The sequence below is a fragment of the Amblyomma mixtum genome, chromosome 2, assembly GCF_055824585.1.
Source record: "Amblyomma mixtum isolate Tamu chromosome 2, ASM5582458v1, whole genome shotgun sequence".
Taxonomy (NCBI): Eukaryota; Metazoa; Arthropoda; class Arachnida; order Ixodida; family Ixodidae; genus Amblyomma; species Amblyomma mixtum.
Window position 1 is genome coordinate 192,887,425 of NC_143013.1, and position 12,986 is coordinate 192,900,410.

Here is a 12,986-nt window from a genome sequence, read left to right on the forward strand (position 1 = left end):
TCGACGAATTTTACGTATTTTGAAACGATAGCTTCACTAGGTAATGTAAAGCCAAGGTCGCCGTGCTTTCAGGTTCAGATATTGGTTTTTCTGAATAAAGAGATTTACTAAGCTTAATATGTGAAGTTATTGTGTCTTACCATGTTTAACAGGAGCTAAACCACCAGCAATATTTTAAAGAAAGCCAGTTAGTCGAAATTAACCAGGAGGCTTCAACAGCAGTGAGCCTCAAGTCTACTCCCTGGGATTTATTACATAAATTTAGCTGCCACATTCGCGTTTCAAGCGATTGAATATCGCAAGAATTCGTTATTGAGACCCTTTTGAAAAATATCAAAGTTTTTCTGGCTCCAAATGGTCAAAATGTAGGCCTACATGCGTATAATGTCGGGTAGATTCTAGGTTTTTAGATCATTCTAATTCCTGAAGTAACTTACAAACCCCAATAAGTAATGTGCGTTGAATAATGCCCAAAACATGCCGTATGATAAACAGAAATGTTTGCTCTGCGCCTAAAAGCTGCTGGTTTAAAAGCCCTTTAGACATAAGACACTGGGAAGACACTACAAGAGAGGGTTTCTGGAGTGCTGCGGGGTACAGCGTGTAGGTCTGCAGTAACACCTGTCATCAGCCGCCCCTATCAGGCCTACTGTTAAGCATCAGATCAATGGAATTGCATTTTTGGCAATGCCGCCTGGTTCTGTGTAGTCAGGACTGGGTCCCGGATGTGGAGAGAAGAAAACGTTGACATCGCCACTTCGCACCGAGAGAGGACAAAGTACGCAAGACTTTAATAGAGCTTCTTACTGTTGCTCTTGGTTTACTTTCCCCCCTGGGCGAAAGAATGGAAAGATAACTACGCATGAAACCTACACGTCACGTACTGACAATCAGGCCGAATGAAAACGTCTGGTAGCAAGAATAATTAAGGCTCCGTGGGCCTGCTCTCATCTTCCAGCGCCCTTACCTAATAGATTAAAAAAGAGAGCGGTGAAAGATGTACAGGAAAATAATGAAGACAAAAAAAAACAAGACAAGCCTGAGGACATCATCGTCATCATCAACAAGACAACATTGTGCGCAAACCAATTTCTACAGAGTTTTGTGCAGCCTATGTAAAAGCAAAATATGGATGCGTATACGTCACAAAGGGATAACTTAATTTCAAATATGAACGCACACTTTCAGGTATATGTGCAGAGACCCATTTGAGTGTGTTGTGTCACTCAAAGACCTTCCACACATCGCAGCGAGGCAGCTCTGCTTTCCTCGGGGAGCAAGAGAACGTTTTAAAAAAGGGCGGGAAGTTCATCAAGGGCACGTTGACGCGTAACTTGCTGGGTGTGATTCCGAAGCTCTGCTTTAGCCTCCATGACGCGTTGTTGCCACCGTCGCAGTAGGCCGACGCGTAATTGTAAAAGAAAAGCTGCCGGGCCGTCACGCGTGCCTCGGGCAGCTGGTAGAAGAGCATCGTGGCGTTGTACTTGTTGAGCGCCCGCTCGTAGACCTCGTAAAGAGGAAGAAGCACGGCGTGGTCCAAGAAGTCACCGTCACGACTTGCCATGCTGGTTCTTCTGGGAGACGTCGAGTTGGCGGCTTCCTCATTCTTCATTGCAGCATCGTACAGGAGTCGCAAGCATTCCGTTACGTTCTCGTACGCACTTGTAGACTCGCAATTCCACCACTTTCGGTGCTCCATGCGGTCGTCAAAGAGCGAGTTGCTATGAATAAGCGCCTCGAGCACTGCCCTGATGACGTGGGCGAGGACGACGGGATAAAGCTGGAATGGAATCTTGTTCGAGACGACGCTTAGAAATCTCACCACCCCATTTGGGACAAACACTAGGTTGTTGGTGGGCTGGTACTCCCCGGTCCAGTCAAAGGCGGATGCGGCGTAGGCATTGTCGTACGCTGCCGTCGCCTTTCCACCGCTGCTTAGAGCATCCCAGTACGCAGACGACGCGTAGGAGAAGATGGCGTACACAGTGCCGAGTATGCTGTTGTTTAAATTGAGGGCAAGCGCGGAAGTCTGTCGGTAGCTCTCGTACTGAATGAAGTTGTCCTGCGTCCCGAGGACGATCTTCGTGTCGTTCACTTTCCGCTGAGCCGGCTTAACATCGTCCTGCGTAAGCCAGGAGCGCCCCGAATGAAGCAGATTGTTCATCACTGCCTGCGTCTCGTTGAACAAGGCGGCGAAGTGCTCGTCGAGGTGCGTGCGGTACACGTTCGCGAACTCCTTGCCCAACGTCAGCTTGGCGGCTATTCCCACTCCGTAGCGGTACACATTTTCAAGCAGCAGGCTGCAAGCTATGAGCTGCGTATCCACTTCGCTAATGTGGTAGCCATGGGCGAATTCATACAAACATTTGTAGTCGGATGGAAGGAACGGCGATAACGTGGCCATGGCCTTGAAGTCGACATAGTTCGCTACTGCGGTTGCGTAATCGTCTGCGTTGAAGGCGGAGCCAAGTCGCAAGAAAAAGGCGGGATCTTCCACGAACATGAAGGTCGCTGCCGTTATCTCCTTCTCAGTTTTGAATTTGAATTCATTATGTATTTATTGTATCCCACCCTGCTAAAATCCCCAGAGGGGATTGCAGTATTGATAAATAAATAATAATAAAATGAATAGAAGTTGAAAATATCTCAACCAGTCCCAATGGCCGCTCTTCGGGAGCATGTCGATAGACCACAAATCCTTAATCGCGTAGTCAGTGCCCACGTTTTCCACGTACGTCAAGTTTTCCAGAGCAGCTTCCAGCGTAGATATATGGTTGCCTGCTATCTTCCCGATCGTGCTGTTGCGGTACTTACTCAAAGCACGAGTTATCATGTCTTGGTAGTGTTTTGTTCCTTTGGATTTTTTAAGAGCAACGTAGCGTTTCAAGAAGGTCAGTGGTGGTTTGAGCAAAACCTGGGACTTGGCTTCTCGTGCTGTACTTCACAGGACGTTGACTCAGAATAAAGTCTGGAGCAGCAGGTACCTATCTGCGGCGGACACAATCTTCACCGCGTCACCCGGAAATTTAATGTAGGGCCACTCACTTAACTGCAGGGCGTTGAGGATCTTCTTCCACGGCGACAGGGCCTCACCATTGGTGTGGGGCGCCTTGCATTTCTCGTGGACCCACATTGCTTGAACGAGAAAGTTACTCTCGATTGGCCGGGAGAACTTTCCCTTGATGGAGAGATAACTCTTGAAGAACAAGTCTAGGTCCAAGATCAGTTGCTCTGGGCTCCACTGAGAATACGGGATCTGCTTCAGGATTCGTGGGTTAAACCTAGAAAGAAATGGAATGCAAAAGCAATAGTTCAGCTTATCTACGCCGACGTGCCTTAAACAAATGGCATTAAATTCTACCTACTGTTGTTGTTTTATGTTGTGCATGTGAGGAAGGAGGATCTAGATATTGTTTTTCGGTAAAGAAACCACCATTGTGTACAATACACGATCACCAGAAGTTGTCTTTCATATATTTTTCCAATGGGGAATCGAATATTTGATTTCCACTTTCGACAGCGCACCATTATTAACTCTCCTGAAAACGCTGCAACCGATTCCTACTAATATGGGCGAGTTATTAGGTCGACTTGCGTGCTTGGCAAAATGGGCATCGCAAGAAGTGTCGCTAAACTAACAGGGTGGAAATGTTTGGTGGTTCATGCATGATCTTGTGGTGAAAAACAGCGCTTGCACGAAACTGGGGAGAGACAAGACACGGCGCTGTCTCCTCTCTCCTCTGTCTCGTGTAAGCGCTGTTTTTCGCCAGAAGATCATGCATCAACCAGCCCAACTTTTCACCTTCTTAATGCACCTTTCTAGTTAAGCAGGTACTTTCCAATATTCTTCAGTGTTTCACTCATCTTCCGTTTATGTGAAAAAAAAACACCGTCGTGTCCTCTCCCTCTTTCTCGTGTAAGCGCTGTTTTTCGCGACAAGATGTCGGTACACATACACGCTACGCAGTTAATTTGCTAGAAAGGATAGACGAGAAAACGAAGTGTACCTAAGTACAATGCACTGACTGACATAGGTGACGCCAATTATCCCGTGCGTAGCGGACATTTTCTGGTCGTAGACGTTTTGGCAACAGTAAAAACGACCTCTTGAGAAAAAACAGCGCTTGCAGACAAAGGACCAGAACAAGAAGGACACACAACTGCGCTGACTAACAACTTTTATTTCGGAAGGGGGGCCAATCCGCGCCTTTTATACAGAACTGGGGGGGGGGATGATGCGCACGCGCAAAGATCAGCAATGTGGGAGCATGGAAAGAGCCAGCACATAGACCAAATATTCTTATCGTCACTGATAACCGACAACGCAGCCAAAACAAGCGAGAAAAGAAAAGAAGAAAAACAACGGGGGAAACAAAGGCAGGGAGCTTAAAGAAACAATTCCAAAAAGTTCTAAAAAGATCCCGAAGAAGCCAACAACCAACACGGCTAAACGAATGACGATGAAAGGTGACAAAGATGAAGGCACTAAAAACTGAACAGACAAGCATAAAAGGTGCAGGAAAAGCCTGCGGAAGATGTAAAATATCGGCACGGCTAAAAGATGACGGAAATTAAAAGCGTTAAAACAGATAAAAGCAAGAAACCTGAGAAGCCGATGAGAATAAAAACAAGCAAGAAAGGTGGTCACTAAAAAATGAAATTGAACAGACAACAGATCTCTAAAAACAAGCAATGAATCGTAAAAAACGTGTGGGCGATAAAACGTAAGGTGAGATAACAGAGAAGTTTTTACAGAAAAGTTGAAGATGGAAAACATCGTAAAAAGTGGGCGCCAACAAAACATGACGGGATGAAACCAAAAGAACGCACTGAATCAAATCGAAGCAGAGAGGAATGAACACTCTTTGTCTAACAGCGCAACTGATGGTGTGCTAACGCACTCATATTTTAGCTTGGTAATAGTGGCTGCTTCAATGATTTCTCGGGTCAGTTGTGTAAGTTTTTCGCCAGAATATCTGTTTCCTTGAAAGTGGGGGAGATGCGTCGGCAAGGTCTGCAATCACGGCAGTGGATGGCCAAATTACCGGACCTTTTATCCTCAGCATTAGCTTTATGCTCTAATAACCGCTTGTTGATACATCGGCCTGTTTGACCGATGTACTATCGCGCTCAATATGAGTTGCAACGCGCGGTCATCGACCAGGGCTCGTTCCGTGGTGTGCCTCCTCCAAACAGTCGCTCGGAATTCTGGGAGAAACTACTGTTCCAGGAAAGAACAGCACCCCCGCTCAGGAAAAAGTTTCTCCCAGAATTCCGAGCGACTGTTTGGAGGAGGCACACAACGGAACGAGCCCCGGTCGATGACCGCGCGTTGCAACTCATATTGAGCGCGATAGTACTTCCTGCCGCAGGGTAAAGAGATCGAATAGACAACACCCGACGAGCATGCTACGAACGGATCCCGATGCTTAACTGTGCAGTCTAGAATTTTTTCCCCAGAGCCGTTGACCCTTCTGCAGAGTCTAGAAAGCCGGTGAGGAGCAGAGAAAATAACGTCTACCCCTGCCCTTTTTCCAATTCTTTTTAGATTGTGAGAGAGTTGGTGGATGTAGGGTATTACAGCTACCTTTTTATTGCGGCTCCGCCCTTCCCTTGAGGTCAGCTTCTTTCCATGCCTCGTTTTCAACATTTTCTGAGCAACTGAGGAGAGGAGTAAGGCCGGGTACACAGAGCTGAGAAGCCTCTCCGCTTGGTTAAAGAAACCGCTCTCGAGACTGTGCTCCCAGGACATGAGTAATGCGTTATTGAAGGTGGCCTGGAATATGTTACGTTTGACCAAATTCGAATGCGCTGACTCATACGGTAAAAGTGGCTTATTGGCCCTTGGTTCGAAGATCCAGCATACATGATCGGGTGAGAAGTGCAGCTTAAGTTCAAGAAAGTGAAGACAGCTATTTTCCGGAACTTCATGCGTTAAAACGAGGGGATGAAAATACTCTCTAAAAATGGCTAGTACCTTGGAGACTTCAGTCATGAAAGCATTGCCTGGACAGTCGAGAAAAATTAGATAATCATCGACATATCTGAATATCTTTAGTACCGGTGAATTTGCAATCATTCTGCTTATTTCTCTGTCACGCATGGCCAAGAAGAGGTCGCTCAGGATAGGGGCGATGCACGACCCAATACATATGCCCTGCTTCTGTATAAAAAGAGATCAATTCCACTCAGCATAAGTAGACCTGAGATAGACAGACAATAATTCTAAAAAGCCACTAGCAGAAACGCCACATGCATTTTGAAAAGCCACAGCTCCGTGCTTGTCGATGCAATCATTTACACAATGGAGCAGATCGTCATGCGGAATGGAATAGTAGAGGTCTTTCACGTCAACGGAGAAACCTAGGTAGGCCCTGCTTCTATATTCTCGCAAATGAATGGTATCATTTGAGTTTTTTACTAGGAACGGGTCTTCTACTGCGAGAACGCTGAGATTGGCTTGAAGAAAGTTAGCAACCAATTTTTGCCAAGTGTCATTCTCTGAAACGATTACACGAAGCGGGCACTTGGGTTTATGTGTTTTTGCAGTAAAAAATAAGCTGAGAGACATTTTTCTGCTACGTGTTATCGAGCGGGAAAGTTTATCGAGGTTCATCCGTTGGCACAACTTTCTTGCTGTGCTCTTAACATTTGTCAAGGCTACGTTATGACATTTGTCAAAGCAGGAATTGAGTGCGGACGATGCTTTTTCACAATAGACATCCTTCGGCAGTAAAACAAAACCCCCTTCCTTGTCAGCGGTTAGCAGGGACAAGTTGTTGTTTTTCAAGTAAGCAACAGTCTTCCCAATAGGGGGCTTTTTGCTGGTACGACTGGGGCGGTTAAGTACGTCAACGCCTTCGGAGACGCAACGATCTATGTCAGCTGCAGGAGCTGACCTTGAGACTTGCCTGACCATAGTCAGTAATTCCGGAACTGAGGGGCTTGGTTCGATGGCGAACTTGATCCACACTGGAGCAACTGGTGGATTTCCTTGGGAATGTTGTTGGCGCCACCTAAAAGATGAAGACAACTGCCGGCCGGTGCTTGCTTCTTTGGAACTAACGTGCCACTAACTTCTTGTTCTGGTCCTTTGTCTGCAAGCGCTGTTTTTTCTCAAGATGTACCCCAACCAACTCGCCCAGCAACACACCTTGCTCAAGTAAAAACGACACCTGTGCACGAGATTTGTTACCAGACTATACAGTATTGGTGTCAAGCTTAGGAAAAAATAAGTTTCCACACATCTCAAATTGCGCACGTTTTTTCTCGTTGGATGAGAGGCAGCAATTATGCCATTGAGCATAGTAACACCAACCTGCCTTGCGTGTTCCAAAATTGCTGCATAAGCGACACAGCTGTGGACCTCAGGCTTTTGGGCTCAGTCTTCAGGCTTCAGGGTTTAAAGACGAATGCTGCTAGAGGAATCGCCGCAATCAGAATATACCAAAGTTTTCCCAAATAATAGGGTCTCAGTCTCTTTGCCAATGTTTTTAGTCAAGGGTTTCATCCTGCTCTTGCAAGGAAGTTAGGCTAGGGTAGTGGTGAATATTAAATATAACAATTCGATTAAAATAAAATAAAATTCTTCCCATCGGAAGAATTATGCGTCCTCGGGACAGATGCACAACGTCACAAAGTGAGAGCATGGTACCGCCAGAAGCTAATGCATGACGGAGCAATATTAGAAAGCAAAATGTTTCCAGCTGTCCAGAAGTTCTCAAGAAGCGGAGCAGTGCCTTGGAGGCCTTCTCCGCCGACGACCGCCGCGGCCAGTGGCCGAGAATCTTCATTTCCGTCAGTGGGCGTGGACTGACCAAACTTAGCTGGAGTGGTCCAGACGAAATCCGAACAGGTGCGCAACGCCAACTCCTCTGTGAATCGTAGAGAACAAGCGCCGATATTTCCCAGATATGTATCAGGTAACATAGCTCATGTATTCCTACAGCTTCGACCCAAAACAACAACCATCAGAACTGATGCGTGGAGGCTGGCTACGCGTGGGTGACCGAAATAATCTCCCACTAACCTGAATCCTTCGCATACGTGCTCGTAGAAGTCGTCGCATGGGTGCCTGGAGCCACGGCCGGCGCGAAACAGGTAGTCGCGGTTCCAGAGGCACACCGGCGTCTCGCACTCGTTCGAGTTAGTGGGCAAGAAGTACATAGGCGCTGGGTCACCCTGCCACCGGCGGTAGCCCTGCACCAAGGCAGAAAGTAGTACTGGATGGCGGAAGCATTGTCCCAGGCTGCACCTATTCTATCAACCGCCTCATGAGGTTGGCCATACGGCAAAAGACGGAGTTGATTAACGCGCTAGCGTTAAAGTCCGTGTGTAGCAGAAAAAACGGCTGTCGGCGTTGACCAGCGCGGTGGCCGAAAACTGAGCACTAACCGACCGGTTTGTGACGTCAGTACCATATGACGTAGCGCGGGTAATTCACACACCTTTGCGATCACGCTCTTGCTTCGCGTATATGGAGGGTGTACCACCTACGATTTTACACAATTTTTAAAATGGGAGTCTTGAGTTATCAGAGCGCTTTTTTTGGCACAGAATTGTCGGTGGTTTACAACAACAGAATACAGCTAAGACGTGCTAGCAAGATTGTGAACAAGGGAGCCGTAGCGCTTCCAAAACATCATTTGTGTTTGAGCATGGTCAGTAACCAGTGAATTTCATCAAGCGTGCTAGCTAGCAGAACGGTTAACTAATAATGAGTAATCTTTTTGAACTTTTAATCTTCGACTCCTTAATTATTGATAGGCATGTCAGTGCTATGACCCAAGAAATTTTTGCTACTTCGATGATTTACGTGCACTGGAGAGGTTGATTTGCCTGTTAGCTTTTCGAAACCGCATGTATGTTGGCGCAATGTAGCAAAATTTTGGTGGGCAACAGCGCCGTGGGTAACTGCATTTTCTAAATTCTAAAAACTGATATGAATATTTTTTACGGTGGGCTGCACACCTGCCAATAATTAAGGAACGTAACGGTAATAGTTTAAAAGTTATTAAATCAATATTAGTTAACCAGCCTGCTACTTAGCACAACTTTGCCGAATTACCATGTATTACATCGCTGAAAATGCTATGCAGAAAAAAGCGATCTTCCGACTCAAAAAGCCTATCATTAAAAACTGTGTGAAGTTCCATAAGAAGCAGCCACTATGTGCTGCTCCGACAACGCGCGGTATCGACACGCAAAGAAACAAACTAGTGCTGGGCTGCTCGGACTATCTCATATATCTTGAGTATCTTTGCAAATTCAAAGTAGTTGCGGTTAAAGGTAAATTAGGGTGAGTCAGGTGCGATTCGAACCCACGAACCTTTGATTGCGAGAAAGGCACGCCACCCACACGCCACAAATGCTTTTTTTTCTTTATTTCCTGGCTCTGGAAAACAACATTTCAATAAAAGAACAAGCCAATCACCAAAAGAATAGCACAAGACAATGTACGTATTGGAATGTCTTAGCCAGCGTCATGGCTGGCTTCGTCACATTAAAACTCGCGCAAAGACAACAACTATTCTTCTCTTGACAGCCAATAGAGAGGTTCCGCAACCGCTGTTTGTATTGCGAAAAACCAATTTTTACTTTCTAGGAAATAAAATCGGGCAAGTCGTGCATCCCTGTCAGAGTGATAGCCAGCCATTTTGGAGCGCCGTATAAACTGGAGACCAATGAGCGTAATTAAATCAAATGAAACCCCGTCCTCGTTATCAATGCTTAAAGGGACTATGAAACAAATTTATTGAGATTATGTAAAGATAGGCAATCCATCACTCGTCACTCCAGCGCAAGAATTTCTGAGCTAGCATCAATAACAACGAAGTTATAGGCGATTAAAAATCACCCTCCTCCTCTCCCCCCTCAACTCGTACGCGCGGGGCACCATAAAAAAATAAAGAAAACAGCTCCGGGACTGGGCTCCGCCCATGAAAACGTCATTCGCTGACGTTCGGTTCACAACTTCCGGTTGTCGCACTCGCAAGGAGCAGCGTGCGCGGCAGCGTCTCTCCGGTCTCGGCGCTTTCTTGGATTGCGGCGCGCGTCGGGTTTCTTTGCTAGTTGGCAGAATGGACCCGGACCTGTTCCCGGCTCACACAATGTTTTATTTTTTTGTGCGCTGGTTCGGCCGTCACACCGATGCTGCCAAGTCTTGGTGTGAAACACCGTGCATATACTGAGCCTATAGCTCTCGAATGATGTTGGACACCCGGCTGCGGGATCGCAAAATCGCGCCGCCCGACTTAGGGCCGTTTCACATGCTGCGACTAGAACGAAAATAGTCGGCCTAGTCGGTGACGCCGCAGTGCGATTTTCGCACAGTGCTTTCACATGCAACGCGTACCCAGCGAATTCGGTCGGAGGGACACGCAAGGTTGCTCGATGTTCGCATAGGCAACCCACGATTAAACCCGACAGAAACACTGCACGGAATGTGTTGATGATGTAATGACCAGCTTGTTTTTAGATGCAAGGCAATATTTCGTATGTTTTGATTAGAATAAACAGTTTTGCTTACGCCGCGGGAACAGCTCCCACGTGACCCCACGCCAAGACGGCGCGTGACGTCACGTCACGCGCGAGTTGTTGCCGCGGCAGGTCTCGACGCACGTGCGCTCTCGCTCGCGGGCCTGGAGACCGGTCGTGGCCGCGGCAGCTGCTCCCGCGTGACGTCACGTCACGTGCCGACTCGGCGCTGCCCATTGGTCAGTCGCAGAGCGACCACACCGACGCTGCGACTGGATTCCAACCGGACGGAACTTGGTCGCAGGCCGTCTGCGGCTAGACCGACGGCCCTCCCCAGTCGCAGACCGACCGAATTCGCAGCGTCGCAGGCGAGAATCGCATGCATGTGAAACGGCCCTTAGAACACAAGGAACATACGGTATTACGGTCGTAAAACGGACGGGAGAGTCAAAGAAGGTCGGGACCGAGTCTGCATGTCGAAGCAGCAGCCGAATGTGAACAGCAGCAGTACGTAGCCGTCAGGCCAAGGCCCTCCGCGACAGCTAACGCTTCGAATTCGTCCTGTGCCCTAAGTAAATGCGGCACCTTTTTTTAAGTTCTCGTAGATAAAATTGTCTTCCATCGCAGATCATATCGTGTAAACGTCCATACCGATCGCTGTAAGCTGGAAACTCACCTTCCCGGCGGGAAGAAACAGTGTCGGCAGCGACTTCGGTCGAAGCTTCAGGTGCTTGACATTCATGCCTGACTATCGAACGAGCGCTGGGTTATAGTAGTAAGCGTCAGGTGCGAAGTGTCGACCGCAAACGCGGAGTCTTCGGCGTGCGTGCGACGCTGGCAGTCCGATGCGCTCCATCCAGGCTGCTCGCTCACGCACGTCTCTCGGAGTAACATGCCTGAGTTCAACACCTCGCCAGTCACTGGGTTTGCAGCCGACGACACAGCAAGGCGTATTCATCTTGGGCGGTCGAAAAAGGCACTGCTAGTGGCTCCCGAACTCGCGACAGAAAGAGGCGGCAGAGGTAAATTAAAACCATATGCGCGAAGGCAATGCCCTCGCTCGCGCTTGCCCAGGGGGTCGCGCGGCAGCTCGAGCAGACGATTTTCACCGCTACCGGAAGTGTGCCCGTGACGTCGAAGCTGCCGCGGCTGTAGCGAATGACAGCGTGTGGTGGCCTGCCGACGTCATGGGACTAGTGACGTCTATCTTCCCGGTTTTGGTTTCAGAATTGCTCCCTACGAAGACTCCAAGCGGCCCGCGAATTTTGAAAAACACGGTTTTTAAAAATTCATAATAAATTGCCGGCTGAGTTCCGAAGACTCATACTCGGTGTCAATGCTTCTGAGCATCACTTCTAACCTTTACAAGCGGCTTTTAATTCTTTTCATGGTCCCTTTAAATATCGAATGCCATGCAAATCTAGGGGGAAATCGTTCTTCATTGTCCATTGCAAAACATCCCAAAAAATGGCTGTGGCTCAACTTGGTTAAGCCGGGAAATCGCGAAAGCAATACCCATGGCTACGCCCTCGCTCACATGATAGTCGTGCTGTTGTGCTGCTTGTGTGAAACTTGTTGTATACCTTGGTGCAGCTGTGGTGATCACTTGGCTATTCTATGTACTAGTAGTGAAACTATAATCGCTGCGCTGTGAGGATATACTTGGTTGCTGGTGATGTTAATGCAGACTGTAGAACTGCTGTTCCTGCACTGGCTACAACGGCATACTTGGCACTCATGGTAAGTGTCCTAGTAAATCCAAGTTGAAAGGCGAAAGCCTGAGTGCTGCATTCTGCTACGCGATTGTTCACTGCACATTTTGTTGGTACATTAATTAACTGCCAATTAATGACGCTTAAGCTTCGCCTTTAGTACTGGAACGCGACAGCGTGTTGTAGCGCTGCCACGGAGTCCAAAGAACGCCACCACCTGTTCGGCGCAGTGCGTTGCCCTTCGAACGCAACGCTTTTTGAGGAAAGGAAATGGTCTGTAATTCTCTGTCATCTCGGTGGACACCTGAGCCGCACCGTACAGGAAGGGACGAAGTGTGAGTGAAAGAAGAAAGAGGGGCCGTAATGAACAAAATGAAAATTGTATTTGAAGAAAGGAAATTACTCATTTACGGTCTCACATATCTCAGTAGACACTAGTCGAAAATTGCATTTGAGGAAAGGAAGTTGCGCAGTAACTGCCTCACATATTTCGGTGGACACCCGTCAAATTTCGCGCGCGATGACGTCACGACAATTTGGACCAATCTGAAACGCGGTCAAATACGCCTTGCTCGTAGGTGAATTGGTTTTTGAGGAAAGGAAATGTATCTGTCTCTCATATCTCGGTGGACACCTATACCTCGCCGTAACGGGAAGGGAGGAAGATGGGAGTGAACGAAGACACCGTATTCACTAGACGCACCTTTCTTCATTCCAAACTATCGAGCTAGCATGGCGGGAAAAAAAAGCTGGCATGGCGGAGTGGTAGCGTGCTCGACTCGCACTTCGGAGACCGGG

The 12,986-nt window shown here is 47.8% G+C and overlaps 1 protein-coding gene across 1 annotated transcript; it reads right to left on the minus strand.

Annotated features, from left to right (window-relative positions):
* Window positions 1-1,222: 1,222 nt before the first annotated feature.
* Window positions 1,223-8,142, minus strand: LOC149361945 (neprilysin-2-like). The gene is made up of 3 exons (XM_089569625.1): window positions 8,030-8,142; window positions 2,631-3,281; window positions 1,223-2,540 (listed from the first exon to the last, which is right to left on the minus strand). The coding sequence occupies exons 2-3, from the start codon at window positions 2,831-2,833 to the stop codon at window positions 1,223-1,225; spliced, it is 1,521 nt and encodes a 506-aa protein (XP_089425751.1). The 5' UTR covers window positions 2,834-3,281; window positions 8,030-8,142.
* Window positions 8,143-12,986: the final 4,844 nt, after the last annotated feature.